Source organism: Bactrocera oleae, chromosome 2 (assembly GCF_042242935.1).
Source record: "Bactrocera oleae isolate idBacOlea1 chromosome 2, idBacOlea1, whole genome shotgun sequence".
Taxonomy (NCBI): domain Eukaryota; kingdom Metazoa; phylum Arthropoda; class Insecta; order Diptera; family Tephritidae; genus Bactrocera; species Bactrocera oleae.
The window spans coordinates 86,889,265-86,915,866 of record NC_091536.1 but is presented as its reverse complement, the minus strand read 5'-3'; the positions used below and the strand labels follow the sequence as shown (position 1 = coordinate 86,915,866).

The 26,602-nt window shown below is 33.9% G+C and overlaps 4 protein-coding genes across 8 annotated transcripts; 1 reads left to right on the top strand and 3 right to left on the bottom strand.

Annotated features, from left to right (window-relative positions):
* Positions 1 to 466: 466 nt before the first annotated feature.
* On the bottom strand, positions 467 to 4,409 carry TBC1D5 (TBC1 domain family member 5). Of its 2 annotated transcripts, none has more exons than XM_014237725.3 (10): positions 4,149 to 4,409; positions 3,683 to 3,862; positions 3,535 to 3,619; positions 3,355 to 3,471; positions 3,146 to 3,294; positions 3,026 to 3,076; positions 2,143 to 2,236; positions 1,954 to 2,090; positions 1,377 to 1,896; positions 467 to 1,307 (listed from the first exon to the last, which is right to left on the bottom strand). In XM_014237725.3, exons 1-10 carry the CDS (start codon positions 4,280 to 4,282, stop codon positions 687 to 689), a joined length of 2,088 nt encoding a protein of 695 aa, XP_014093200.3. In that variant the 5' UTR covers positions 4,283 to 4,409; the 3' UTR covers positions 467 to 686. The 2 variants fall into 2 exon arrangements, with proteins under 2 accessions (XP_014093200.3, XP_069962032.1); XM_070105931.1 differs by lacking the exon at positions 4,149 to 4,409 and adding an exon at positions 3,921 to 3,938.
* Positions 4,410 to 5,202: 793 nt separating this feature from the next.
* On the bottom strand, positions 5,203 to 5,807 carry roh (reduction of Rh1). Its single transcript, XM_014237731.3, has 3 exons — positions 5,686 to 5,807; positions 5,427 to 5,611; positions 5,203 to 5,369 (listed from the first exon to the last, which is right to left on the bottom strand). Exons 2-3 carry the CDS (start codon positions 5,599 to 5,601, stop codon positions 5,302 to 5,304), a joined length of 243 nt encoding a protein of 80 aa, XP_014093206.1. The 5' UTR covers positions 5,602 to 5,611; positions 5,686 to 5,807; the 3' UTR covers positions 5,203 to 5,301.
* A 3,020-nt stretch (positions 5,808 to 8,827) lies between these two features.
* Positions 8,828 to 26,585, bottom strand: Tusp (WD40 superfamily protein Tusp). 4 transcript variants are annotated; one of them, XM_036361125.2, is made up of 12 exons: positions 25,392 to 26,585; positions 23,522 to 23,707; positions 18,047 to 18,211; positions 17,435 to 17,894; positions 16,856 to 17,364; positions 16,570 to 16,798; positions 16,228 to 16,490; positions 14,675 to 16,030; positions 13,393 to 14,127; positions 11,111 to 11,443; positions 9,462 to 9,653; positions 8,828 to 9,382 (listed from the first exon to the last, which is right to left on the bottom strand). In XM_036361125.2, the coding sequence occupies exons 2-12, from the start codon at positions 23,615 to 23,617 to the stop codon at positions 9,266 to 9,268; spliced, it is 4,455 nt and encodes a 1,484-aa protein (XP_036217018.2). In that variant the 5' UTR covers positions 23,618 to 23,707; positions 25,392 to 26,585; the 3' UTR covers positions 8,828 to 9,265. The 4 variants fall into 4 exon arrangements, 3 of the variants coding, with proteins under 3 accessions (XP_036217018.2, XP_069962030.1, XP_069962031.1); XR_011394953.1 differs by lacking the exon at positions 8,828 to 9,382 and adding an exon at positions 9,718 to 9,876 and having other exon boundaries at positions 9,566 to 9,653; positions 25,392 to 26,520; XM_070105929.1 differs by having other exon boundaries at positions 16,570 to 17,364; positions 25,392 to 26,520.
* Positions 20,216 to 24,182, top strand: LOC106623202 (uncharacterized). Its single transcript, XM_014242628.3, has 4 exons — positions 20,216 to 20,652; positions 21,939 to 22,317; positions 22,389 to 22,516; positions 22,590 to 24,182. Exons 1-4 carry the CDS (start codon positions 20,416 to 20,418, stop codon positions 23,004 to 23,006), a joined length of 1,161 nt encoding a protein of 386 aa, XP_014098103.3. The 5' UTR covers positions 20,216 to 20,415; the 3' UTR covers positions 23,007 to 24,182.
* Positions 26,586 to 26,602: the final 17 nt, after the last annotated feature.

Below are 26,602 nucleotides of genomic sequence, written 5' to 3'. Positions count from 1 at the left end.
CTACAACCCATGTCTTCTTATGTTGTTGTTGTTGTAGCGGCAGAATTTTGTCGAGTTGACAGTCCTTGGCAGGAAAAAAATCCGGGTCCGTTCCGGTTACGTAGACCCGACGTTGTATGTTGTTGTAACGGTTATCTAGTCCCCGCTTGGATGGTAAGTGATAGTTTGGTTGTCGTCGAGGTCATCTAACGGGAGCATTTTATTTCGGCGATCTAACCCTGTTTAGATCGGTAAGTGTTAGCATGTCTTCTTATCTTGGTCTCCGCTTTTTTATAACAAAAAAGATCATATATTAGACTTGCTGGGTGCTGCATAGAAACTTTGTTAGAGCAACCCGACCAATTACAAAATCTACAACAAAAATAGTAGTAATAGTCACTAAAGTTTTCTACTGTATTCGACTTTAGGAAGTTGAGAAAAATTTATAAATACTGTTCCGAACCCCATAAAAAAGTCCACCTAGGCATTTCAAAATGTTCGTCAGACCGAATATATTCATTTCCCTCCAAGCAAAGTGTACACAAATTTTTTGCGACTTAACTATATTTCAAAAAATACCAACGAAAATGCATTGATGCATTTAATACACTTAAAACTATGACTTTAAGGTATAAAAAAACATTTTGTGAATTTATGCAAAAAGTTTTTATATGTATGTATGATGTTTGTACTAAGTACATACACAATCATTGACCCAGTTCAGATCTTTGAGAGGACTTGCTACTACTTGACGACTCCGTTCCTTGATTACTTGTAAGCCTCGGTTGATTGTCTTCGACCGGCTCCACAACACATTCGGAAGGCTCAATAGTTATCAGTTCAATTTCACGGCTGCTGCCAAGCAAAAGCGACGGATTGGAAGAAATGTGCTCTTCTGGACGTTCGTAAGCATTGATTGCAATCGCAGGAAATTCCGAAAATAATTCTTTATCTGCAACAGCTTTGCGTGGTTTTTCAAGCGCTTTACGAAGTTCACTGGTACCGCCGAAATCGATGCCAGCAGCATTAGGCATAGCTATACTCTCTCTGCTATTATAATTTTTCCAGTGATCTTTCTTCGAATTTACCTGCTCATTAGCTTCCATTGCTTCATCGATTGGCGGTCTAGTCGCATGAATTGGAAATACAAATTTAACATCTAGAAAACCACATAATTCCTCAATACCATCTAATGCCTGCAATAGCTCCCTTGAGCTTTTTTCTTGAATATGCTTCTTCATAGTGGCTACATATAATTGGAGTTTATTTCGTGCTATGGATATTATCGTTTGAGCATTCCTTAATTCCAAATTAATCAGTTCCTGACTCTAAGAATAATAAAAAGTAACTATGTAAGTTATGCTGAAATAAAATGTGCGCATATAATGAGAGCATACATTTTTTGAAAGGCCTTCGGCGATGGCGCTTCCTTCTTCAGCAACGTGCTTCCGCAACCGTGCAGCAGAGTCTGCAGCATTTTGTGATTGCAACTTTGCTATGTGCTGGTCCATTTTTGCAACATTATCACCTTTTGAAGTTGAACTACCTCTTGGGGATGTATCGGAAGACTCTGTATAACTAAAACTCGAACCACGTACGTTTTGCATTGCTCCCTTTTGCTTGTTGTTCGTAAAATAGATAAACGCATTGGTGGGACGTTCAAATCTTTTCGGCATAAGCATGTGCAGTGCATGACGCAGAATTAAGTTTACATCGACGTTGGTCGGATAACGCATCAAGTATGTAAGGCAGCTTGTTTGGTCACTGAGCAACAACTTATCACGTATGCGTATCAGCATTGCCACTAGAATGTAGTTTGGTAAATTGAAATGGTCGCTATCTGCGAATATCGCATCCCAAATTACCAACAAATCGAGAAGTGCGAATTCTCGACCGAAGAGTAAACGAAGCCAACGGCTGTAGAAAAAAATATATTACAAATATGTGATAGTTGAAAACTTGTAATTCACTTACATTCCAAATATATGTAACGGTATATCGAGTTTCAAAAGGTAATTGTGCAAGTGCAAATCCTCTTTGGCAAGAATTTTCTCACGAATTGATATTAGTTGACTTATGATTTCTACACCGGTTCCCATGCCATGATTTGTCTAAAAATTAATATTATAAAGTTAAATTTTTTTAATGTATTTACAAACTCACTGCACTGTCACTACTTAAACGCTCATGTGGTTGTGCGAAATTATTTATCCGATAGTAAGACTCAATGGAGGACATCAAACGGGAAAATAAAGAACTAAAAAGTATAAAACAGTTTATATTATTGAAATGTATATAACGCTAGATGTCTGTAGATGTAGTGTTTTGTTTTTTGTATGGCATCTATATGCTATAGTGATCAAATTTGAGCAATTTTTCAGAGATTGTACTGTTGACTTAGCCAATAATCCATGACAAATTTCGTGAAGATATCTTGTTAAATATAAAGGGTTTCCACACAAGGCCTTGCTTTTATCGTTCAGTTTGAAGTGCAGCTATAGTGGTCCGATTTACAAGTTTTCGGAGATTGTACCGTTGACTTGGACAATAATTCATAAAAAATTACGTTAAAATATTTATATGATGTTAAATAAAAAAGTTTTCCTGAACTTCATTTCGATTGTTAAGTTTGTATGGCAGCTATATGTTATAGTTGGCTGATACCGGCGGTTCTGATAAATGAGGAGCGTTTTGGGGAGAGCACGATTTCAGATCGATATCACAAAAACTGAGGGACTTATATACATAAATACAGACGGACAGATAGCCGGACATAGTTAAATCGACTCAGCTAGTCGCGCTGATCTTTTCTATATATACATATTTAATAGGGTCTCCGATTATAATTCTACAACTTTCTACAATTTATTATTTGTAACGATTACCTTTTGAGCATATCTCAAAAATTATTACATTCAAATAAAAATAAATGAATTTAAATACAATCACTAAAAAGATGTATATATGTATATGCAAAACAAGGCGTTTTCGATTAATGCACACATGCGTACCCTAAATATTATATATAAACATTAGTACAACTTACTAAGTATCAGCTTCCAAGTAATTTGGGTCCAGCACGTTTAAAAGAAGTTCACTAGATATAATAAGCATTGAGAGTTTTTAAATTTCACACATTTGATATTTTGAACGTTATATTTTTTACCTTGTGTGATTTTGAGCTATTTCCGAAAAATGAAGCAGTGACTGTTGGTCGCCATAGAAAACAAATAATAAAGGTGCAAGAATTTCATGCATACCTTGGCGGTAGCACATATAAGGGTGTTCACGTGCATAATAGAAGAGAATGTTACACTGTGGAATTTATACGCGTATTAATAAGGATTTTTTTTGTGTTTATAAAATATAACAAACCATGGCATTTTGTATTAGCGGTTTTCGAAAGAAGTCCACTCCCGGAAAAGTTCGAATAACATCTTGGCTTATAACAGCAAAGAGTTCTCGGTCGCTAAAATATTGGTTCCACACGCTCTGTAAATATATCAGTTAAACTTATTAGCGAAATGGTAATTGTAAAAAACATTACTTGGTTACCTCCTCCGATTGTGACAGGGGATTATCATCAGGTACCGTATTATCATGTGGATCTTTTATAAATTCGTCTTTCAGTTTTTCGTACCTTAAATCAAAAATGTATTATGGTTTTACTTGTTAAAGTACTTGAAAGTACTTTATTATCTACCGCTTCCGTTGCTTCGCCCGTTGTTCTTTCCAACTACGGTAATCAGGATTTAGAACACGCAGCAATAATGACCAATAAATACTACGAAACTTTGAAACTTTTAAATCACCTTCTAATGCTTGCTCGCGTATATACTCGGGGTCTCCATCCAAAATTTTTAACAGATTTTCCCATTCTTCCCTGTTTAGAATAAAAAATTTAATATAGGTATATAAATATTTTATGTAAATTAGCGAACATTGCGAAGTACAAGCCCGTTTAAAAAAATTTTAGAAGGATATCGAAAGAAATGCAACCAATTATTCCCGAGAAAGAAACTAATAAATTTAGTCATTATTTGTACATTTGGAAGTGTTGTTTAAAGCATGTATTTTCATGTGTGTGTAATTATATTTATCAGTGCCCAAGCAGTATTATAGATAAGGTGGTCGAAACAGCATTTATAAAGCCATTTATGTTTAATTACCTATACCGTTCTGCCGATGACATTGTGTCGGTTGTACTTAATTCTTGACCTCGCTCTTCCTTAATATTTGTAGAAATTTGAGAGTTGTCTTTAGGCATATATTGTTTTATAGCTTCAATGCCTTGCACATACATTTTCTATAGAAGTTATACTATATTTTTTAAATTATAGCATGTTCAAAACCAAAATCCTATCTAGAATATGTTAGGTTCAATGTAATTCACAAAAGATGCACCCGACTACAGTTTTGTTTTTATCAAAATGCAGTTTCGACAGCGTTGCCCCATCATATAATTTCATTTTCGCTTATTTAATGTTAAGGTTATTAAGCACATACTACATACATTTGTTGTATGTATGCACAGATTTATATGAATAAACTTAAATTTTAAGACCATGACAGCAATTCGATTAATGCGACAGTAAATCACAATTGATGAAAAAATTAACTAAACCGAGATGGTAACATTACCGTGATATTAGAAAATATGATTCCGTATTAACATTCTCTGATTATATTAACTTTCTCTGTTTGCGCCTTCTCTATTCATTAACATTCTCTGATGTTAATTTACGAATTTTATTGCACATTTTTTAAACCATTCGGACTTATTGTGACACATTCTCAGAACTTCAACGGATTTAATGCCCTTAAAGTTGACTTACACAGTTTCCTTTATTTCCTTATATTGAATGAAGTAGACGGAAATGAATTGAACATATACATATGAACATAAATCACACAATATAATAATCTAAAATTTAAATATGCGAAGTTTCAGAATACCATAAACGGTATTTATAAATTATCCAACGAGCTGAAGGTTTATAATTGCTGCAAACATAAATAAGGCATCTCAATTTTTGATAGGATTAAAGTGTGCTATTTATTCTTGAACATATTATCCAAAGGTTTCATATCAGAAATTAAATCAAATGACCAGTGAAATTCTTTTACATCTAATGATGTCGGCAGCTTCCATAAACGGTATTTATAAATTATCCAACGAGCTGAAGGTTTATAATTGCTGCAAACATAAATAAGGTATCTCAATTTTTGATAGGATTAAAGTGTGCTATTTATTTTTGAACATATTATCCAAAGGTTTCATATCAGAAATTAAATCAAATGACCAGTGAAATTCTTCTACATCTAATGATGTTCGGCAGCTTCCTTTGCTTGGCTTTCGGCCCACTTCTTTTTGTTTTCGGGTGAGTTGGCTAAAATTAAAAAAAAGGAAATAAAACAAAAAAATCATTAATTTATTTTTCACTTACCCAATTTGCTGATTTTATAGAAGACAGGAAGGCACAAACCGAAGGCAACGAAATAGTATTTCCAGATCCATTGCTTTTGGATATAATGCTTCAGAGGGAATTGGGCAATTTTTGCACTGAAAGTATATGGATACTTCATTGGGCGTCCAACTTTCTCAACCGCTTTATCAGACATTGTGATGGTTCTGTCAATATAAATTTATAATCCAATAATACCAATTAATAGTGGCTTTTCTTCGCAAAAAATTATGTAACTTACAATTAGTTTTCAACAGGCAAAAAAACACCAATCAGCACACTATATGATCCCTCTGCTATATAGAAAGCAATATTCACAATGGCAGTTGTCAAAAATGTCATTACTGCCAGACAGTGTTATGTCACTCTTATAAATAATTTATTTTGCTTAATACATCCCGTTGTAAATTCAAGAAAAACAGTGAAGTTAAACACACAGCTAAAATAAAGTTTTAAGTCCATAAATTTAACTTTAATGACGATAAAATTACTGCAACCAATAATCAAAAATTTTATAATTCTAGACATTAAAGAAATATCTGAATGTAGACATGTAGCAATACTGGATACCTTTTGAGATGTAGGTGGCTTCCTGTCTACTTCTCTTTTCCTATTTCTTAGTTCCGTTGCTATTTTGCATAAGTAAACATTCACGTATACAATTAGTAAATTGTTATTTCTCGAAGCTAGTGTCGTGAGTTTTTAGATTATTTTAAGTTTCCATATATGTATGTATGTAATTGGAATGAATATTGGAGATTGTATGTTAAAATGTTGAATGAAATATACACAGGCAAGTATGTAAGTATATTATTATTTTTATTGTTATATTGTTATTATTTATGTTTTCAAACAAACGAGAAATCAGTCTGATGGCTAGAAATTGTATCTGCATTTAAAAATTTTCGAAATTGTTTCAGTTGTCCACCCACCTCTGTTAATGACGGTAACATGGAAAAAGTTAAAGAAACAGTGCTTGCAAAACCTTTATGTTGGCATCTGAGAGATAGCAAGGATTTCAACACCTCAATACTTACACGTCAAGTAGAGGTCGCAAAGAAATGCTTGACGATGTAGCTGAGGACCCTACATGACCCGTTTGTGAATATGACGAGGAAACTGCTCAACAATCTAGCGTATGGCGCTTCAAAATGCTAATTTAGTTTATTTCTGTCAGTTCGGGTCGTATTTGATTAAATTGTATACAAAGAATTAACAAAAAGCATAATAAGAAAAGAAAATTACCGTGCCTGCAAACAGGCCCAAGAAAATTGTTTGATATATAAAACGGCGATTAAAAATTTGGGAAATTTCGTCATTACTGACAACTGCACGAACGGTTTTATACGTCAATGCTGATTTATAACTTTATTTACTCACAAATTGAATTCGTTAAATTTCCTTCAATAAATATAATGCTGAAAATAGTTGTGAAATTCATATTGGTAAAATACATTTATTGAATAAATCACGAATACTTTTCATGTACTATAATTGTGCTGCATTTTTTGTATCTATTTATGAATGTACATATGTATGTATGCAATAATGTTTATTTCTTAAGTTTTATGTTAGCAATGCAAGGTGAAAGTATTGTACATATTTCCTGACATATAAATGTATTTAAGACTCTTGTGAGTGTATGCGTTCTATATTCGTACTTTTGTATTGATAATATTAACATATTGTACATAGTATTTAATTAAATAGTACCTGACTAGTTAATTTTACAGTATTTTAGAAATCATTTGCAATATTACTTAATAACTAGCGCGATTTAGAATTGAATAGCAAATTTAGAAATTGCGACTAACTACATATCCGATTACGAAGCAAAAGTGTATTTTGTTTAAAAGCGTGTTAAAATTTATACATACATAGCATTATAAAAAATATTTCACCCATTTTTTCGAAAGGATGTATATTTGTTTGTTTCATTAAATTTTTCTCCATTGGTGCCTCATAAATGAGTGGTTACACAGCTGCATACATTTATTTGTATGCCACTCTATTTAAGTAAAACCAATTTCAAATTATTACTTTAGTTTTGAATAAATATGTATGTACAAGTTGCTTCGTATTTATAGCTATGAAACTGCTGAACATGACACTTTTAAATCTGTACCTGAATGTAAAATATGTACGAGTATTGCAGACATTAAGTTCATTTATAATTTGTATAAGAATTATTATATTTTTCTGTGATAATTTCCTACGTTAATTATTTTCACGTTTCTATTATATTAATTATTATTTTTAAATAAAATGGATCGGAATAAGAGTTTTTTAAACTAGCATTATAAAATATGTGTGTAAATACAACATTATTCAGAATGTACATCGAAGTGTATCGAAGGACTCAGTACGTGTAAATACTTAGAAGAAATTAATTTACAAAATTTAATATTTATCAGTGTAGTTACTAAGAATTTTTTAGTGAGATAGATAAATTGCTTCTTTTCCAATAAGTGTTTTCATTTTAAGATTACTTTGCTTAAGAAACTCAATGCGGTTGTTGGACTATTTGGTGATATACTTACGTCTGCATATTTTATACAACTAATTAATTTTAAAACACACATTCATATAATATTAGAAAATTTTAATTGGCAGAAGCAGTTTATATTCTCATCAATAATTAAAAATAATAATACTTAAATTAATATAATAAAAATAATACTAATAATGTATTTACCGTTAACTACCGTTTATTAAGCGTAAACCGTTGCGACTACAATTTGTTTAAATTAAAACTTAATGTACTTATGTGAGTTCTATACTATTTGTGCGCAAATCTATTAACGGTAAACTACTCGTATATGTTTCCATTCTAGCTACTTATGTACATATGTATATTGATTTTTTCTGTACAAATAAGTAAATAAATGTATCTATGCTATGTAATTGTTATTAACTACGCAAAAACATGAAACGGATCGCTCACTCAAATATTTAGATTTTGTTAGGCACTATAAATTGGTGCCACGAATTCAAATGTCTATATTGTCTTTGACAACTTAATGTAATATTTGAATAGTTTAAAATATTGTAAATGCATATAATCGAAGAGTTACGTGTGGCTGGTGCCTTTATAAAATTAATTTCAAAATATATATATATACATATTATAGAAGATGGAACTCCGTCTAGGTTTTGTGGGTATTTGAAAAAAAAAAACAATTCTTTAATTTTGAGGTATTTAAAAAAAACCCTAGTTAAATAAATATATATAAATATAAATAATACATTTTTATTTTTTTATTAATAATGTAAGCTTATATTTTTTTACTTGTTTAAATGAGTGTGGGGTGCATCAATATGATGATATTCTACAAAAAGATAATCCTATGAATTTCAACTGGTTTCCGAGTGGCTGATTCAGAGGGATTCCCTAACTAATCATAAACATAATCGAGTGACTGGCGACTACTTTCAGAACACTAAATTAGCTAGTCTATTTGTAATATTTTGACATTTTTGGGGTTTATTTAAGCTTCAATGTCACGTTTCTCTAAAGTAATTATAAAAATAATTGAAGCGATTAGCAGAAACGATCCGTGTAAATTGACTGCTACAATAGTTACAATATCTAATAAATGTACGAATATGTATGTATAAGTTACATTCACATAAGTACATATGCATTCCTTATGCCGCAAACTAATATCTGTATAGAGATGTATGTATGTATGTATATTAAAACTTTAGGCCTCTTTAGTATTAGTATTTTACGCTTAATACTTAGAATCACTGAATTACTCGCGTTTATCAATAAAGTCAGACGATCAGTGCTTTTCTTCAATTACTTTATATATATGTACTTATTTTAACCGTTGCGTAACATTGGCGAGCGCAACAGCAAACGCTTGCAATGCCGAAAATGGATATTGGAAATCCAATGTGTATGCGTTTCCATCGATCCGTCCGAATTGCATTACCTACAATACAATGATTTCGAATTGAACAAATTTTATTTGTTTCATTTACAATGGAAATGCCATTATTTTGAAGAATTACCTGTTTGCCACGAAATTCAATTTGGAAATTTTTGGCTGATTCTTGTGTAACGCGTCCACCAAAATCTAGCTGATACACCTGACTCAGTTCATTCCACATTGGCGCCTTGTTGTGCATCACGAATTCACGTCGAACTGGAGCTGGGCTTGAATAGCTCAAAGAACCATTCGGCTCTATTTTGCCACGTTTTAACTATATATATACAAATATATTTATATTAATATAAGAGATGTGTTAATAAACAATATTTTTCAACCTAATATCGTGCCTATGCTTCTGTTTAAGCTTACAAGTCTTGATTAAACTTTTTTAAGCAGATCATTCCGATATTTTAATTGTAATTGTTATACGGGTGTATACGAATTCGAACCCAACGTTGCTTGAATTGAAATGTCGATTCTTACTGCCTCCTCACCTTGTATAAAAATTATAAACTCAATTTCCATTTGGTAATTATACCTGAGGTATAAGACTGGCGGATCGGAGATTAGTACATTTGGCACATGGTGGCACGGGTTTGTTATGAAGCGATTTCAAACATGTTTTGAAGAAAGTTGCTAAATATTTATGGTCTTACATGTTAAGTATTTTTTTGGTATCTACCAATTTGGATTTCAAGGTGTCCACCGTATAACCAATTAAATGGATTTTTTCATTTAGTGTAATCGGTTCCCAAAATGTTCAACGCGATTTTTTCAAAGAACTGTGTTCAGAGGAATATTTCTATATATATATATTTGTCTTCTTCGATAATTACTTATAAATGTTTTTGGTTTTTGGGCTTGAGATAATTTTAAGCAGACAAATCTTCCTTACCACCTGACAGCTATTTCGAAGGTCCTCTTGGCGATCGGTTACGGGATCAAGGGAACATAAAACTTTTCAAAATGAATTAACGACTATTAAAGTACATACATTAAATTCTGTAAATGCACATTATTTTTATTTATTTATTAAATAAAACGTGTCTTCGAAAATAATATACAAAAAACACGTTATCTGACTTGGAAATGGATATAACCCCTTAATTTAATGTCAGACTGAAATTACTAATCATGCCGTTCCCATGGCATTACAATTAATTGAAATAACCCCAGCTTTTTATTGACCTTAGGAGATGTTTTTTTGACACCAAAACAACAATAATTAATAATATCTAGCGTAAATCGCTCTTAAAACCTTTCAATTGATCTACAGGGATGTAAGATTTAAAATTGGCTATTAAGTGGTTTTGAATTTTCTCGATGTTTTTGTATAGAATTTCGAAGGTTCTAACTTTCTGGAGAGTGCTTACAACAAAGGCATATGCCGAAAGGTCTCAAAAGTGTCAACATTACTTTCTACTATTATTACCTATATTTTCAATAGCAAAATACCTCAGATACATACATACATATATGCCGATTGGATAACTTTTTTTTTATCGACAAGGCTCTTTTAAACAACAATGAACCCTTTAAACCACTACTGTGCAAATTTGCCAATTCATCATAATAAACATTTGCCAATGTTCGTACATACACGACATATTCTCCCATTTTTCATTTACCTCTTTGTGGCACCTACACAAACACGTGTATATACTCGCTATGCATACATAAGAGCATTTGAATATACAAATATGTATATGGTAGATGGTACATACTCACCTTTTGTAGTAGCTGTGCCTTTTGGAATGTTTCCAAATCACGATATTGCTTATTGTAACTGGCACCACCGTTTTCTTCGCCTGACCCATTTGTACCGTTGCCTTCGTCATCTGAACTTTCTATGAGGCATTGTTTTTTACGATAGCGCCTATTTAAAAGAGGTGAATTCAAAAAGTGCCGAATGGGCGAACTACTCTGACGTTTGTTCTTTTTACTAACGGCAGGCGATGCTGGCGAGCTTCGTGGTAGGCGTTTTGGTGTAGCGGGCGGTGTGAGACGGCCCTCGTCGAGGTCTCGTAAACGGCTGATAATGTTTTCTAATGTTGTAAGGGCCTGTAAATTGCATACATAAGTATATTTCGCATTCCTTTGAATGGGTGTTATTCAGTGTTAGATGTGCTCGTATGTATGTATGGTATGTGTTACAAGAGAGTGCTCGATCAAGTATATTTACAACCAATTCAACTAAAGAACTTAATTTAGTTTAAATACTTAATAACATTAGACCGTTACACGCCTATTGTACGGTGGACTCATTCGGCGATTACTACAACGAAATTTATCATATGTATTATATGAGACTTGAGTTAACCCGTAGACCGATTTCATATATTATCGGTATTATACTGTGGTATATCCATCCCGCTGCGGGTGGGGGTAAGAATTTACCCGCGGTAAGGCATGCCTGTCGTAAGAGGCGACTAAAAGCCAATATGCACTATGACTGTTATTATGTACCTTGCTCAGTAATATCAGCATAGTATGTCAGAAATAGTGCTATAATACTCAGCTTGAAATGATATTATAGACTTTAAACGGAAAAGCAAATAAAAAGACATTTGAAGTTCAAGCGACAAATGTCACCAGTCATTGAGTAATGGGTAGCTCAACTGGCAGTAGTTTCGGCTACACAGTCTTACCGGAGACTTTCTGGTACCACGGGGAGCAGAAAGCCCTTGGACTTCGTTCCAATCTGCTCATTGGGTTATGAGATTCGTGGTGGCTGTGGTTGAAACCTAAATGCAGGAAGAACTGAAAATTCAGCTTAACTGTTTTTTCAGTTCTAAAAAGAAGTTGCAAAAAGCAACTGGGTTCCGTACCCGAAAACGGAAGAGGTTTTAGGTCGGCCTCGAACCTTACCAAGATGGTAGTGTGTGCCCAGACACACTGCCACTGGTAACCAAATTAATACTTGCAAATAGCTAGTATTATTTGGGGCGCTTATCAACGCATTGTATTGATACGTTGTGTTTTGGAGCACCGTGAGGTAAGGCCGTCGCCGGCAGGTACTCACGTAAATCAACAACGAAAGTTGTGGTATATCCAATAATAAAAATTCACATAATTTTTCTAAGATATAGCAAGTATTGACTGATACATTCTGTATAAAGTCAACCGTAAGTTCGAAAATTTTTGTTTTAGGTATATTGACAATAGAGCTCGTAATACGTTATTATCGAGATTATCTGAATTTCAATAATGTACTTTGTATTATCGGTAAAAAATCAGCACTAGTTATTTTTCGATTTTGGATAATTTTTATTAGGCATACGTCTATTTTTGTAAAGTTTTATGCCAAAAGAGGCGTGTCTGTAGTCCGATTTCATCTATTTCCCAACAGTGGCATAAAGATACAAAATATATGTAATGAACTAAATTTTGTCGAAATTGGTCGAGTAGTTCCTGAGATATAAGATTTCACCTAAAAGTGGGTGTTGTCACATCTATTTCGCTTCCTATGGTTTTACCATTTTCCTCCTAAGGAAATTTGGTCGACACAGCTTTAGTGGTTTGTTAGATATGTACATTAAATCTATTAGCCGATGGGGACACTTTTTGAACATTTTCAGCTCAAAGATGATCTTCTCTACTACAATCCCCTGTACCAAATTACAGTTTGAGTCATATTTTGAAGCTTAGTTATATGACTTTAAAGGTTTTCGATTAACGCGATTTTCAATGATTCGGTTCCGCCCATTTGTAATACCAACCTCCCGAAAATTTCAAGGAATACCTTATGCAAGTTTCATCAAGACATCTTAATATTTACTCAATTTACCGCTTGCAGAGAACGACGGACGGACGGAATTCAACTCGTCTCGCCATGCTGATCATTTAAATATATTACTCTATATATATCTGTAGCAATCAGTTGCGAGAGTTTAAAAAATAACCGTTTTTTCGCCATTTACCGTGACGTGAACGGCTGCACATATTCACTCACTAATTGTACAGTGCTCTCATACACATACATACAGGTAACTATAACAGTATTGTAATACCTGCGCTTGCAAAGAGACTGAGGCTTTAGTTTCCACTGGCGTAGCCTCAACAGTATTCCCATTCGTGCTTACGCCTTGAGTGTGTCCCAAGTAATCGCGTTGATTTTTTACAGTAGTTACATTATTCTGTGCCTCTCTACGTCGCCAGCGTACCTCAGTTAATTGTTTTACGAAGCTAAAGCCATTATCATTTTTACGACCCAGTAGTGGTGTGGTGCTTTCAGTGTTTGTTTCGCTGCTACTTCCAGTTTCTTTGCTTCGACTTCTGATGCCAAAACGATGCTTTCGCGTGAAAAGTGGACTGTCGGTGAAGCTCGTGATTACATCCAACTTTTTCTTTCTCGGTGTACCTCCCGTTTTACGTTGGATTTGTTTTTGCTGCTCTTGACTCTTATATAAATTCTCATAAATATGCGTGTTGGCTGTGAAGTCCTTCTTCGGAGTAGTGGACACTATACGTATTTTCTCTTCTTTCTTTTGTTGCTCGTCGACTGCAGTTTGGACTGGCTGGCAATGTTTACATTGTTCGTTGGGACTAACACTTCTGTGACATTTGAAACATTTTGTTAGTTCACTGGGTTCGGTGCTGCTGGTTTTACCTTCCGCGATTTCCTGAAGTTTTCGTGTTGCTTTGTCGGGTTCTTTGCTGGTTAATTTTGTTTGACTGAAGACTAAATCGCAGGAGTCTAGACTCTTTGATTTTCCCGATCTTTCCAATTTTGGTTTGCGGGAATCCTGGGTTTGAAAAAATTAAAAAAAAAAAAATACATACATTTATGATTTTATAACATTTATATCATAAAACTCAAGGAAGAAGGTAGAAATTGTATGTTTTTATGGTGTTGTGATTTAATAGAGCAAAGTACTTGAATTACACAAAAACAGAACAAGCAAAATTTTTCTATACAATCCATTTATTTCGTTTAAAAAACTGGCTCTCAGGTTCACTAAGTCTGTATTTTATTTAAAATTTGCGATTCGTAAGTTCAAAAACTCGGAGCTTAGATTTTACTAAAACTTTGCCCGAGATTTACTGATCTATTTGGCTTGAGGTTTTCTGACAAGTGGTGGAAACTACTAGTTTTATGTCGATCCTGATAACTTTTTCTCAACGATTTTTTAAGTTAGTGCTCAGTGTTGGAATTTAAAAATCGTTTGACCGCTATTAGAAAAAATAGTTTATAAATTTAAAATTGACCACGAGTGTTATTTCACAAACCTAAGAGGAGCCACATTTTCGGCTACAGCCGACACTGCAACTCAATAACATATGAATACTTACTTCATTATTTTGACGCTTTTTTCTAGTCTTACGTTTATCAACTAAGATCAAACGTTTAGTAGGCGCGTCTCTACGCAAAGCCATTAAGGCTTCATCGGACGGTGTAATAGCATCGGAGTCCAAGTAACCAACACTACAACTTCTGGTAATCGAATCGGGCAGAGCAGGTGCTATGGACACTACTGTTGTCGTGCGCTTCATGCGAACTTCGACGGGTGTAGAGACGGGAGTGAAAGTAATCAAAGCTTGCTGGGTCGGGGATTGAACTTCTTCATCTATATACGAAATATCTCGACGTTTCGAGTTGTTGTTGTTAACGGGATTATTATTCGCTGTGAAATTACTGCTACACGCTGTTGTTTTAAGTCTTGCATCCATGCGTTCAAGGTTCAAATTAAGATTTAACGGTACTGGGTTGACATGACTATTTGTAGATCGAATCATTTCAGGTAGCAAAACATTCTTCACTTGCACAACATTATTTGCGTAATCCGTATTACTGGAGTAAGACATAACCGTGGTTTGACCATTGCCCGAGACAGCAGGACGTTCAAAAATTATATCCGTAGGCCCGACGGCATTTTTCGGTGATTGTAATGTTGGTACCGATCCATCACAGTACAGAGGCGATATAGCATGGCGGGACTGTGAGCTCGAATTCGAACTGGAACGACTATAGTTATTTTTAAAACTACTATAGCCAGGGCCTAGACTGCTGCGCATACCCGGTGTAGTGGCAGTAATATTTTTCGGGCGCACCATTTTGTTATTATTTGATCCGTTTGTGGTGTGAAGTAAATTGCCGGTCGGTAGGTTGGCTTTGGCGCCATTATAATAGGTATTTACATCTTGTGACTCATTAGACGAATCATCATCATAAGATTCGGCTCTAGCCAATGGACTTAAGCCAGTGCTGCCTATCGCACACTGTATTCCATTGTTATTGAGTGCATTTTTGTGTCGCGCCAACAGGTGATTAGGACGTGGTGACATTGGTGCAATAGGTGGGGATAACTCGTTGAGGCGACGATTTGCGGTTGCCGTCGAGGTGGCTCTCATCTGGTTCTCCGCATTTGTCAGCGAGTTATATGCATTGCCATTACTTTTACTGCCATTGTGTAGAGCTGCATCATCTTCGTCTTCGGAAAAAATGTTCGGATTAAAATTTGGATCCGGACCCGAAGGAAAGTCGTCACGCAGTTCTGTTATAACTAGTGTCATTTGCCTTGGCTGCAGATGTAATAGGGACGTTTTATACGTTATTTGGCCTAAATTGGCTGGGACGGTTTTGGCAAGTCCATGAATTTTAAATTTGGTACCCCAAATATTTGAGGTAACCTCAACCAGTTTTTCTTCCTGTAGAATGTAAATAAAAAAAAATTATTTTTTTGTTCATCATATAAAATAAAACCAAAAAATTCTTTTTGACCTCAATTTTGAGAGTAATAATTGAATGACAGTAGATTAGAGACTATATTATACTTTTCTAATGAAACTATGTCATACATTTATGTTTATTAAAATGTGTTAAAATAATATGAAATATTGCATACTTCAGGAAGTGTATCAACGTAAGCGAGTTCATCCAAGCTATCGGGATCAATATTGGTGTTTACTGAATACTTTTCTCCATTGCTCTGATTTCGTTTCTTCTGTCGTAATTTCCGATGACGTAATGGACGTGGAGAGCTACGGTAACGATCTTCAAATTCACTATCAGAAGAATCCGTTCTGCCGCTTTGTCCGGTGGTTGTAGATTGGCTCGAGCCGGAAGAGCTTTTCCATTCTGGTGAGTATTGCATGAATACCGGGGAATCTATTAATAAAAGTAATACAAAATGATTTTTTTTTGCAAATGCAGATCGAGACTGATATATGCATATTGCTTTACACACCATTCGCTTGTGGATCAAATATCACGAACTCTGGACGTATTTTCGAGGTGCGTTTACCCTTGAGAAGCGGCACAAGACCACCCAAATATTCCAAATAGAGTGTGTAGCAAATGCCTGTATTTTGGGTCGGATCCTCGTCGTGCCGAATCATGGTGCAGTGCAATCGCGTCGAACACATTGGTGGTCGGGAGACGAACTCCCGTACGGATTTAAGATCAGGTACACAGCACTCCACATAAAATAAGAAATTTAATATGTAACCCACTAAAAGAAGTGTCACACTTACTCTTATTGTTTGCGCAAAAAGATTGCCAATCAGACTCCTAATTCGTGACGGCAACGGTAGCAGGTGCAATGAGCGCTCTGAGCCTATGCTCGTCTGTATTTGTAGGCGACATAACAGTTGTAGTGACGCAATACGTCTGGACACCCATGCTATGTGCACTTGGGTGCCAGTCGCGATGAACAGACGTTTGTCGTTGTGACCCCACGTGAGGGCCGACACCGTTGCAGAGGTATTCGGTAGGCGTGTCTGGTACAGTATTTTGCCAGATTCGGTGTAAAATTTTAATAGATTTTCATAAAGCGGTGCCCCTTGTTGATCAAACGTGTTTAACGAACTTTGCGAAGTGCCAGCGACAGCGAGCAATTCACGCGAATTACTCCATTCCATCACCATGCCTATGCTGCCGCTAAGTCCTGTGTTGATATGTGCAGGCGATACGTCATCGAATGACTTTAGCAAGTATATAAAACCATTTTGAAAGCTAACAGCCAATACAAAAGAGCGTTTTGCTGCAAAAGAAATCACGGTATTGTTAAGCGCAACGTACAGGACAAGCTCACAAAGTATTTCGTAACTTACAAGCATTGGTAACACCTGGCTCGGATTCTTCACCCTCCTCCATTTTGAACTTTTCACATGACCACGCCATTGCTGTTATACCAACATCGTTGCAAAGTTGCATTTGCGACACCATCGCACCATGCACATCCATAACGATGACCTGGCCTTGTGTGGTGCCAAAATACACCTGCTGATCGTCTGGTGTCCAAATACCGCATGTAATAGTTGATTCCAGATTCAACATTGATGACCAATAACGCTGACCGGCCACCGAGCCCACAAGCACAAAACCGTCTTGATAGCAAATTAACGCCATACGTCCATCGTGTGACCAGGAGAAATACGTTACTGGTGTATTGCGATCGTTGATCAGTTCGATGGACCAACGGCCTTCATATTTGATCCATACAAATATGATGCCGGAACTATCACACGAAGCCAATTTCTGATATGGTTCATTCCATTTTACCAAAATAACCTAGTAGATAAACATATGGTATTACAAAACCATGTTACAAAAAAATACTCCGTACTTGAATTGATTAACTTGTTTTCGTGAGTGGAATAAAAATCACTGGAGTGCTAATCAAGCTACAAGTATTAGCTTAATATATATATATATATACTCACATCGGATCGATGTCCACGCAGATTGTAATTGGTTCGTGTCGGAAAGTCCAAATTTCTGCGACAATGTGAAGTTGAAAATGTCACTCCGACAATGCCGCGAATATTTCCGGTAGCCAACCACCCTTCTTGATAATAGTTTGTCCGATTCAGTTTCCAGCCCTCATCCTATACGAAATATTTAATAAAGCAATACATATACTGTGTTATTATTGGGCGTTAAAAATTAGATTAAGTAGTCCAGTTAGTAAGTTAACGTAAATATGAAAGGCTTTATATTAATTTAGGCAGAACTCTGTATAAAATTGAAGCTATCCTTAAGTAACTGACGGTTTTATAAAAGGTCTTGAAATAGCTATTCTCAATTTATTGTTGTCGCTAAACTTTTAAGTTTTCATGTGACGCGGAAATACTCTACGACCAATCAAACCGCGGCTGGAGTATGCATGGAATTTGGTGTTGTGATTTCTTTATTATAATAATAAAGAAAATACATTTGGAAAACAAGCATCCATCTTATGATCAAATTTAATATGTGTTGTTAAAAGAGTTTTTGAATATTTGTTTAATCATATCGTCCGGAATGGCTATAAGTCTCTTCAATAAATTCTATCGTGCATTCTCACATGATTCAACGACTTTCCACTTTTTTATCGTCAATAGGTAATGAAGCTGGTGATCTTTAAGAGTTCGAAAAATGTTTTTACCAAAGATTTATAGAATTTTATACATTCCGGCGATTGAAAAGTCATCATAGTGTTTGTTGGCCCAGACAACTTGTATGGCTTTATGAAAAATTGCACCATTTATAGGTGCACTTGTTTTGGAATAACTTATATACCATATATAGTATCACAAAAAAAAATTGGATCAACGTATACCAATGTATATGCATAAGTTATTTGAAATGCTTCGAAACTATAAGTAAAATGATGACTCAGAAAGTAAAAGCACATCATAAAACTGCTCTGATATAAGGTGCTTCAGGAGGAAAGTAAAATAAATTAATTTTTAAAATAATAACAGAATTTTAGACTTCATGGTCCCAAACCTCTATTTTTTAAGTACTTAGCATGCGCTTAGTTATGGAAAGTGTTTCTTTGCATTGGTATATATCAAAATAATATGGTGGCAATCACAGAGAAATGGCTTACTATGGGCATCTTCGAAGATACGAAATAACCGGAATTTTCGTTTTTCACCAGCGCTTCTTCCAATCGTCGAAACACTTATTAAACTCGATTTTTAGGATAGCTTTTAGTTCTTCTAGCTTGTAAAACGACGGCCCTTTAAGGTTCCCTTTATTTTTAGAAATAAGAAAAAGTCACACAAAGCCAAAATTCCCGAACAAATAACAAACGAAAATCGCCGAGCTCATAACAATACGTCTAACCTTGGCGACAGCTACAGACAAAGTCAGCAACGATATCAGCTGAAAATTGTATCGTACTTCGGGGGTATGTACATACAACTCGTACTTCCCAGTAGAGATACGTATTATAAACAAGCCACATAACTAGTTAATGGTCATGACAAACAACAACTTTTGCTAATTAAATATACATTCCCCGTTCCGTAAGGTATTGTCTGTGAGATGAATTTTCAACACATATCGGCATGAAGGCAACTATAAGTGCAGCCCTGTGTGTACCCTTATAAATATTTAGTGTTTAAGCGAACCCCCTGTACACCACGCCGTATGAGCAACGCTATCATCATCACACATCTCATACTCTTTCCGCGTCGCTTCATTCATTGGCATAATTCTGCTTTTGCATCGCTCTCATGAAAGCAAAAGCTCTCATGTTATTTTTATATATACACGTTAAACACTTGAAGACACAACAGAGAGACCCTTCGCAGGCAGTGTATAACAGGTGTGCGCTCTTCAGTGCATTAAAATGGTGTTTATGTACTCAATAAAACGATCTTAATATTTTACAAAACAAAAATATTTTTATTTTGATTTGGCACACAGTCTTTCACTAGTACGATACTACGAAGGCGCTTATATCTTATATATGTATACATATGTATGTATGTTTTTAAGTAGTGTCTTGCTCTCTCACAGCACTCCCCAGCACATATTCGCATTGACTATATTTTTACCTCTCCAGCGAATTTTAAAATTTATTTTCGAAACTTCGAAAGTATTTCAGTTCTGAAGAAAGCTAGATTTTCAGTTGTAACGAACACGCTGGGACAACTAGAAGTAAGCGATCGTGACGCCAAGTGTTCCTTACCGCGCGAATATTTTTGTTTTCGGCCATAATAATTTAGATGTTTTCGCAAGTACGAAAATAAACCACTTTGTACGGGTATCTACGTGTTAGGAAATTTCAAAATTGTGTCATTGTGCCTACAAATTCGAGATGCGTCCAACGACAGTGCCGATTTGGCAAATTTTGATTATTGTTGTCGTTGCTTCTCTGCAGTCATTGATCGAGTGCAAATCCTTTTTCGGCATTGGTACACGCATCCACAACGATCAATTACTACTAAAAGATATACAACAAGCACGTTTGGTCGGCGTCGATAAGGGACAAGAAGTTGGCTTTAATTATGCGATTCCAGAGCCCATAACTTATATCGAAATAGTTTCTGAGCAAGTAAGGTCACATTTTGGTCACCCATTTTACGAATATATCACTTCTAAATATATACACATTTGTATTTATGTAGTTTGGCTGTGTGTGTGTGTGTATGTGTACGAGTGAATATTTGTGCGAATTTCTATAAAATTCTAAATTCGAAACTATAGAGAATGTTTATGAAAATATGTACTTTAGTATTCGTGTATATTTACAAATATAATTTTGGCAATTGGGCATTGCAAAAGGTCGAAAATATCGGAGGCGCTATTGCCGACATGTGCAGTTCTATGCATGTGAACACACACACATACGATATATATTATTCATTCCTATATTATTAACTGAAATTATAAAACATTCACACATGTTTTTTTTGCAAAGGCGATGAACCTGACATTTCCGTTATAATATTTGACGCGCGAAAACGAATGCATGAATATTATATATATTATGTATGTAAGGAAATGAGGCTGTAACTGGAAAAATGTCAAGTTCGTTAGTCTTGCAAATTAAATGTATCTATTTTCGTGTTGCAGATGTTCAAAAATTTTTTATAAAGACTTCCTGTGGCTAGGCCACCATAAATTATTTCATTTCCTGGTTTTGCTTTCATTTCATTTACAGTTTCTTTTGAGCAAGGTAAAAATTGTACAAGTGCTTGTAAGCTAAGTCTTTACTAGGGCCGATTGATATGGTAATAACATTTTATGTCAAAAACGGTCACTGTCAACTACGAAGTAAGAATTAGCTTGACAATGAATGACAGTCACAAAAAAAGACATTTATGTACATATAACATGAAATAAATCAAAGTATTTTTATCATCAAACTCAGTCGTAAATTGTTTGATAAAAAATAATAAAAATCAATACAACTCCTACAGGCACCTTTTACAATCAAAGGTTTTATACATTCTTCACATGCCTGGGAACAGTATTATACACGCGATGTCGTTGATTTCAAAGACCATGTTTATGGAATAGGCCGATATGTCGTTATTGCATTGCTTACAATACAGTTTCATGAAAAGAATAATCTGTACATACGCGAATTACTCCCTCAGTTTTTGAGCTATCGATTTTCTTTCCAAAAAGCTGCTCATTTATCGGAACCGCCGATATCAGAACACTATAGCATATAGCTTCTTCTAAGGAATCTTGTGTATTAGTGAAGAGTTTTATAGCTTCGCTTATAGTTAACGCTTTCTCTTGCTTAAATTTGGAGAAGCTTAAATTAGAGGGTTAAAAAAAAAGTATAATAATAAAAATGTACTTGTTTTTGTACTTTCTGCATATCTGTAGAATGTTTTGGCCGATGTCAACTTCAAATATCAGGATAATTTGGTGGAAGGTAGCATAATTGCGCTTAATAATGCGAACGCCACAGAAACAACTGATAGTATGGAACCATTTGAAGTGCAGATATCTATTTATGGATTCAATGATACTGTACTGAATGTAAATCCATCGTATATACTGAATAGAGATCAGCAATTCCAGGGCATACTTGGACCATATTCTAATGAAGATTTTGACTATGAAATGGATGATGATGACTTTGAAGAGGCGGATAGAAAAAACACAAGTGAAGAAGCAATAGATGAGCTGGAAGAAGATATGAGCTATACTGATGATTTTGGAGATCCTGATAAAATAATCGAACTGGGGATGCGGCAACAAGGTATGAATGATATTATATTTTCTAAAACGCTTAACTTTACATTTATGCGTAAACGTAAAATTCTTCGACAGATGATTACCTAGTGTATGAGACATACCAGACGTCACAAACTAATTCACCGGAGCCGTCAAACCACAGCGCCACGTTCTATTATATTGACAGCAATTTCATAACCTATGTGCGTTTCATAATATTCGATGTAAGTTGGCTTTTGATGCAATATGAACAAAATTTGTGAGAATGTTTTTTATGATTATAAATTCTATTCATAGCACACTGTCAATAAGGCGTCAGACGATTTCACTCCACCAATAGCCGTGTACACTCACTTCTCTCCGAATAGCCTTAAAGCTACTATCACTGACGTCAATACCACTAACCTGTTTGTGCAGATGCTTATCTTTGGCTATCAGCCAGACGATCTTCCAGTCGGCTACAAGCCATTTTTAACGAGTGTCCTCGATTTTACAACCGAATCGCCGTTAGAGCGTTTGAAAATGCTACTGAATGCAAAGTTAAATAAAAACCAAGACGATTCGGGGGAGATCAATTTCGAAACAGGCGAAAGAAATTCATTGCCCAATAATAGTAGCACAACGGATGTGTCTACTAGAAACCATGTAAATGATTTTGCAGTATTCAATGTAATTTTGGTTTGTTTCTTAGTAAACTTATATTTTTTTGCATAAATAAGTCGTTATAAAACGAAATCTAATTATAAAAGTAAAAGTTTTATGTGATTGCATGTATTATTAATATATGTATGTACGTATGTACATATTTTTATATTAACAAAACCCCCTTTATTTGCGTCCATATTTAATAACAACGCTGGGAACTGCATTGAGGGAAAGGAGCTTGAGGTAAGAGGTGATGGCTAAGTTTATGATTAAAAAATATTATTTCTTAGAATTTTTGTAATGATGACACTTGGATTACACGAAAAATTAAAAAAAGATAAAATACAGCCTTGCTAGATTAAGAAAATTACAAAAAAGTGTCGTGTGTTCACCCTTTCATAGGATTAATACATATACCTAACTATTTCAGCAATTGTAAGAAAAATGCTTTCAACCACTTTATTTTGCAATGCTAAAGTGTGTAAAAATAATGGTTAAAAGGTAGTATTTCCTAAAATATATCACACTCCTTGGTCAATTAGGATTTTAAAAAGGATGTATATGTTTCTGTTCAATAAGCTTACCTCTGGAATATCATCAGGAACTTTACCCATCCATGAGAGCGACAGTATTGTGCAATCACATTTTGTATTCACACTCGGTTCGAAGTGCAGATGCATCCTGCCAAATCTATTGAAATAGTGTTATGCCTTAAGCTCGAGACGGAGTAAATCTACTTTCATTAGCGTCAACGGAAAATGAGTTCAAAACTGCAAGAAGAGATAAAAATTTCATGAGCAATGCAGGATTATTTTTGTGTTTTATTCTTTGTATTAATATATTATATTATACAGAAAATAGTTCTTTCAAACATTTGCAATGCATTGAATGTTTGCAATTTTCATAATTTAATTCTAAAATCAGAATTTATTTTTCAGTTTTTAAAAACTGAAAATTTTATTTTTTAAATTATTGTAACAATAGTTTGAATTTTTTTTTGAAAATTGATTGATTAATTTAATAACAAAAATCGAAAACTGCAATTTTTATTTTAAATCCTAAATCACTTGGACTAAAAATTGAAAAAACATTTTTAATTTAAAAATTCAAGTAATAAACTAAAAAAAATTAATTTTCAGATTAAAAATGGAAATAAAAAGGGAGGAAAAGAAAGATTCAGCTGTTTCTAACTGAAAAACTGTGATTAAAAGGAATTATAAATAAAAACAAACACAAATTTTTGAATTAGTTTTATTTTTATTAAAAATAAGCTTTCCTTTTCAAAAGTTAGCTAAAATAGTAGAATACGAAGTACCAAACGCCCAAAAACGTAAATTCTAAAACCTTTTAATTTTTAATTATACTCTTCGTTTTTTATTTTAATTAGATTTTTGGGATTAAAAAAGTTTTTTTCAACCCCAATATGGGACTAGAAATTTAAGAATTATCTTTAATTCAGATTTTCGGAACAACAAAATAAAAAATTTAATTCAAATTTTTAAGTCAAACATTTTGTGTTTTTCAGTTTTTAATTAATTAATCAAATTATTGTATTAAATAAAACTTTTATGCAGCTATTATTGTTTTCTTGTTACTCATAACTTAACCAACTAAAACATACAAAAATTATTTTGGTAGAGCTTTTAGTACTTTGATTTATCTAAAATCAAAGTTTTAAATTTTTTAATAATAATTTTTATTAAGTAAATGGAGCTTTTCCTAACACATATATTGGTTGACATCAGACTTTCGACCAAACGCTATTATTTTCTAATATGGCAAATGTATGTTAATTAAGTAACCAAATTTTTATTGGCCAACCATGGGGCTGGTGCTGGTGGCGCGAAATCAAAGTTAAGCCTCGGAAAACATGCTTATATAAATGTAAATGAACATGTGTGGATTTACATATTATGTATTTAGTCAGGAATTTTAGTAAGTTGGCATTCATTTACATAATTTTGCCATAATTTTTTTTAACACCATTTTGTTTTAAGTTACAAATATATTTTTAAATTGTGCAAAAAGAGAAATAATATTATATAAGTAGTATGAACAAACTATTTTTTACGAATTGTCGGTAAGTTTAACAAACATGAAATTGACATTGAACGAACAAAGTTATGCACACATGTACATATGTAGCTCGTATTTACATAATTTCCTGCTGGTATTTACTAAGGGCTTAGTTCAATGTACAATTTTAGTACATGAGAAGGTGTAACACAGTGGTTGGGAAGACAATAAAGGTGTTAAAACGATTTAAACACTTTTTCTATTACTAACCACTTACGTACTTATATACATATATATTATATGTATTACATATATGTACAGTATATAAGCATGTTGGAAAAAGTTTCCTAATACATGCATAAGAATGCATTAATGCATAGGCATACACACAAGCAAACACTTAACAGGACAATTTTCATATAACTAAATTAAACTTACCTAATTTTTATGAAATTTGCGTTTCCCAGTAGTTGTTTATGTGTTTTCACTTTAAGTTTTTATGCATTTCTAATGCATACAAAATCTACTAATATTTCCATATAATGTCTGAATGCAAAAAGCCCATTTTGTATGAAGAAAATTCAATAACTACATGCTAGTGTATGTATGTTTGTATGCACACATGAGTGTAGGGTTATTTATGCACAAGAACCGTTTTATGTTTGTACAAAACTCGCCACTCTCAATCCGTTTTGAAAAGGATGACGGATCCGCTTAGACTTGTCTACACGAGGCCAAACTTCAAAAGACACTGACATCGTCGCTATTTTATTTTAACCATTTAATCCACCACACCTACTACAAATGTACTATGTACAATTGCCATTGATGCTATTGTTAACTGTGGGGATGGGAGCACGCTTGCGCAATGCAGATATAAACAGAAGAGTCAATGTTTGTAGGAAATGCTGTGTTATAATTTCCTATTTATGTCTGTATGTAATATGTCTGAATGTCGCTATTCCTTATCACTGTTAAACTGGTAAAGTGTCAAGTGTTGGCATTTTCATATTTTACTCGTTGTAGATTGAGCTTCTGTTGGAGGCAATTTGAAAAATCGATTTTCATTCTGAAGTCATAAAAATATGTTAATGCTTAAAACAAATAGCATTTTCAATTATTAATGCAATATCTGAATATTTATTTATGTAAAACTACGTTGCAGCACACTATATCTATTCATTTACACATGCAAGTATTGAAGCACAGTGATTGTATAAATAATTTATCATTGTGGCATATATTTCTTTTTTTCCACACATAATTATACTATTAAACTAATGTATAAATCACTTGTTAAAATTTATTTAAATGCCAACATTCGAACCGTTACAATATTAATGACTGTCATTCCGATACTGGAGCTGTTAAGCTTTCCTATTTTCAATTACAAGAGCCGCAAATGTCAAACTTGCTTCATGAGCTTTAACTCACTGTTTACATGACTGTGCAAATGTATATGTAACATCGTTTTTTAAAGGACATTAAAATTAGTATTTTTTTCTATTTTATTGCAAGAAAAATATAATTTAGTTATGTTTGTACTTAAAGCGAAAATTTGTTATTCTTACCGTGTTGGTTCCCTAAATTGTATATACTGTTTAAAATTACAATTAGAAAAATTCTAATATACTGTTTTGAAGAAATAC

Excerpts from the sequence above, each read along its gene's own strand:
- Tusp (XM_070105929.1), bottom strand. The coding sequence starts at position 23,617 with ATGCATCTGCACTTCGAACCGAGTGTGAATACAAAATGTGATTGCACA. Across the intron at positions 17,895-18,046 it reads TGCGTGGACATCGATCCGAT|GTTATTTTGGTAAAATGGAA; the intron begins GTGAGTATATAT and ends TTTATCTACTAG. Across the intron at positions 9,383-9,461 it reads TTGAATTTCGTGGCAAACAG|GTAATGCAATTCGGACGGAT; the intron begins GTAATTCTTCAA and ends ATTGTATTGTAG.
- roh (XM_014237731.3), bottom strand. The coding sequence starts at position 5,601 with ATGTCTGATAAAGCGGTTGAGAAAGTTGGACGCCCAATGAAGTATCCA. Across the intron at positions 5,370-5,426 it reads CTATAAAATCAGCAAATTGG|CCAACTCACCCGAAAACAAA; the intron begins GTAAGTGAAAAA and ends TTTTAATTTTAG.
- TBC1D5 (XM_014237725.3), bottom strand. The coding sequence starts at position 4,282 with ATGTATGTGCAAGGCATTGAAGCTATAAAACAATATATGCCTAAAGAC. Across the intron at positions 2,237-3,025 it reads TACTTGGAAGCTGATACTTA|TTCTTTATTTTCCCGTTTGA; the intron begins GTAAGTTGTACT and ends TATACTTTTTAG. Across the intron at positions 1,308-1,376 it reads CCGAAGGCCTTTCAAAAAAT|AGTCAGGAACTGATTAATTT; the intron begins GTATGCTCTCAT and ends TATTATTCTTAG.
- LOC106623202 (XM_014242628.3), top strand. The coding sequence starts at position 20,416 with ATGCGTCCAACGACAGTGCCGATTTGGCAAATTTTGATTATTGTTGTC. Across the intron at positions 22,318-22,388 it reads ACTGGGGATGCGGCAACAAG|ATGATTACCTAGTGTATGAG; the intron begins GTATGAATGATA and ends ATTCTTCGACAG. Across the intron at positions 22,517-22,589 it reads TGCGTTTCATAATATTCGAT|CACACTGTCAATAAGGCGTC; the intron begins GTAAGTTGGCTT and ends TTCTATTCATAG.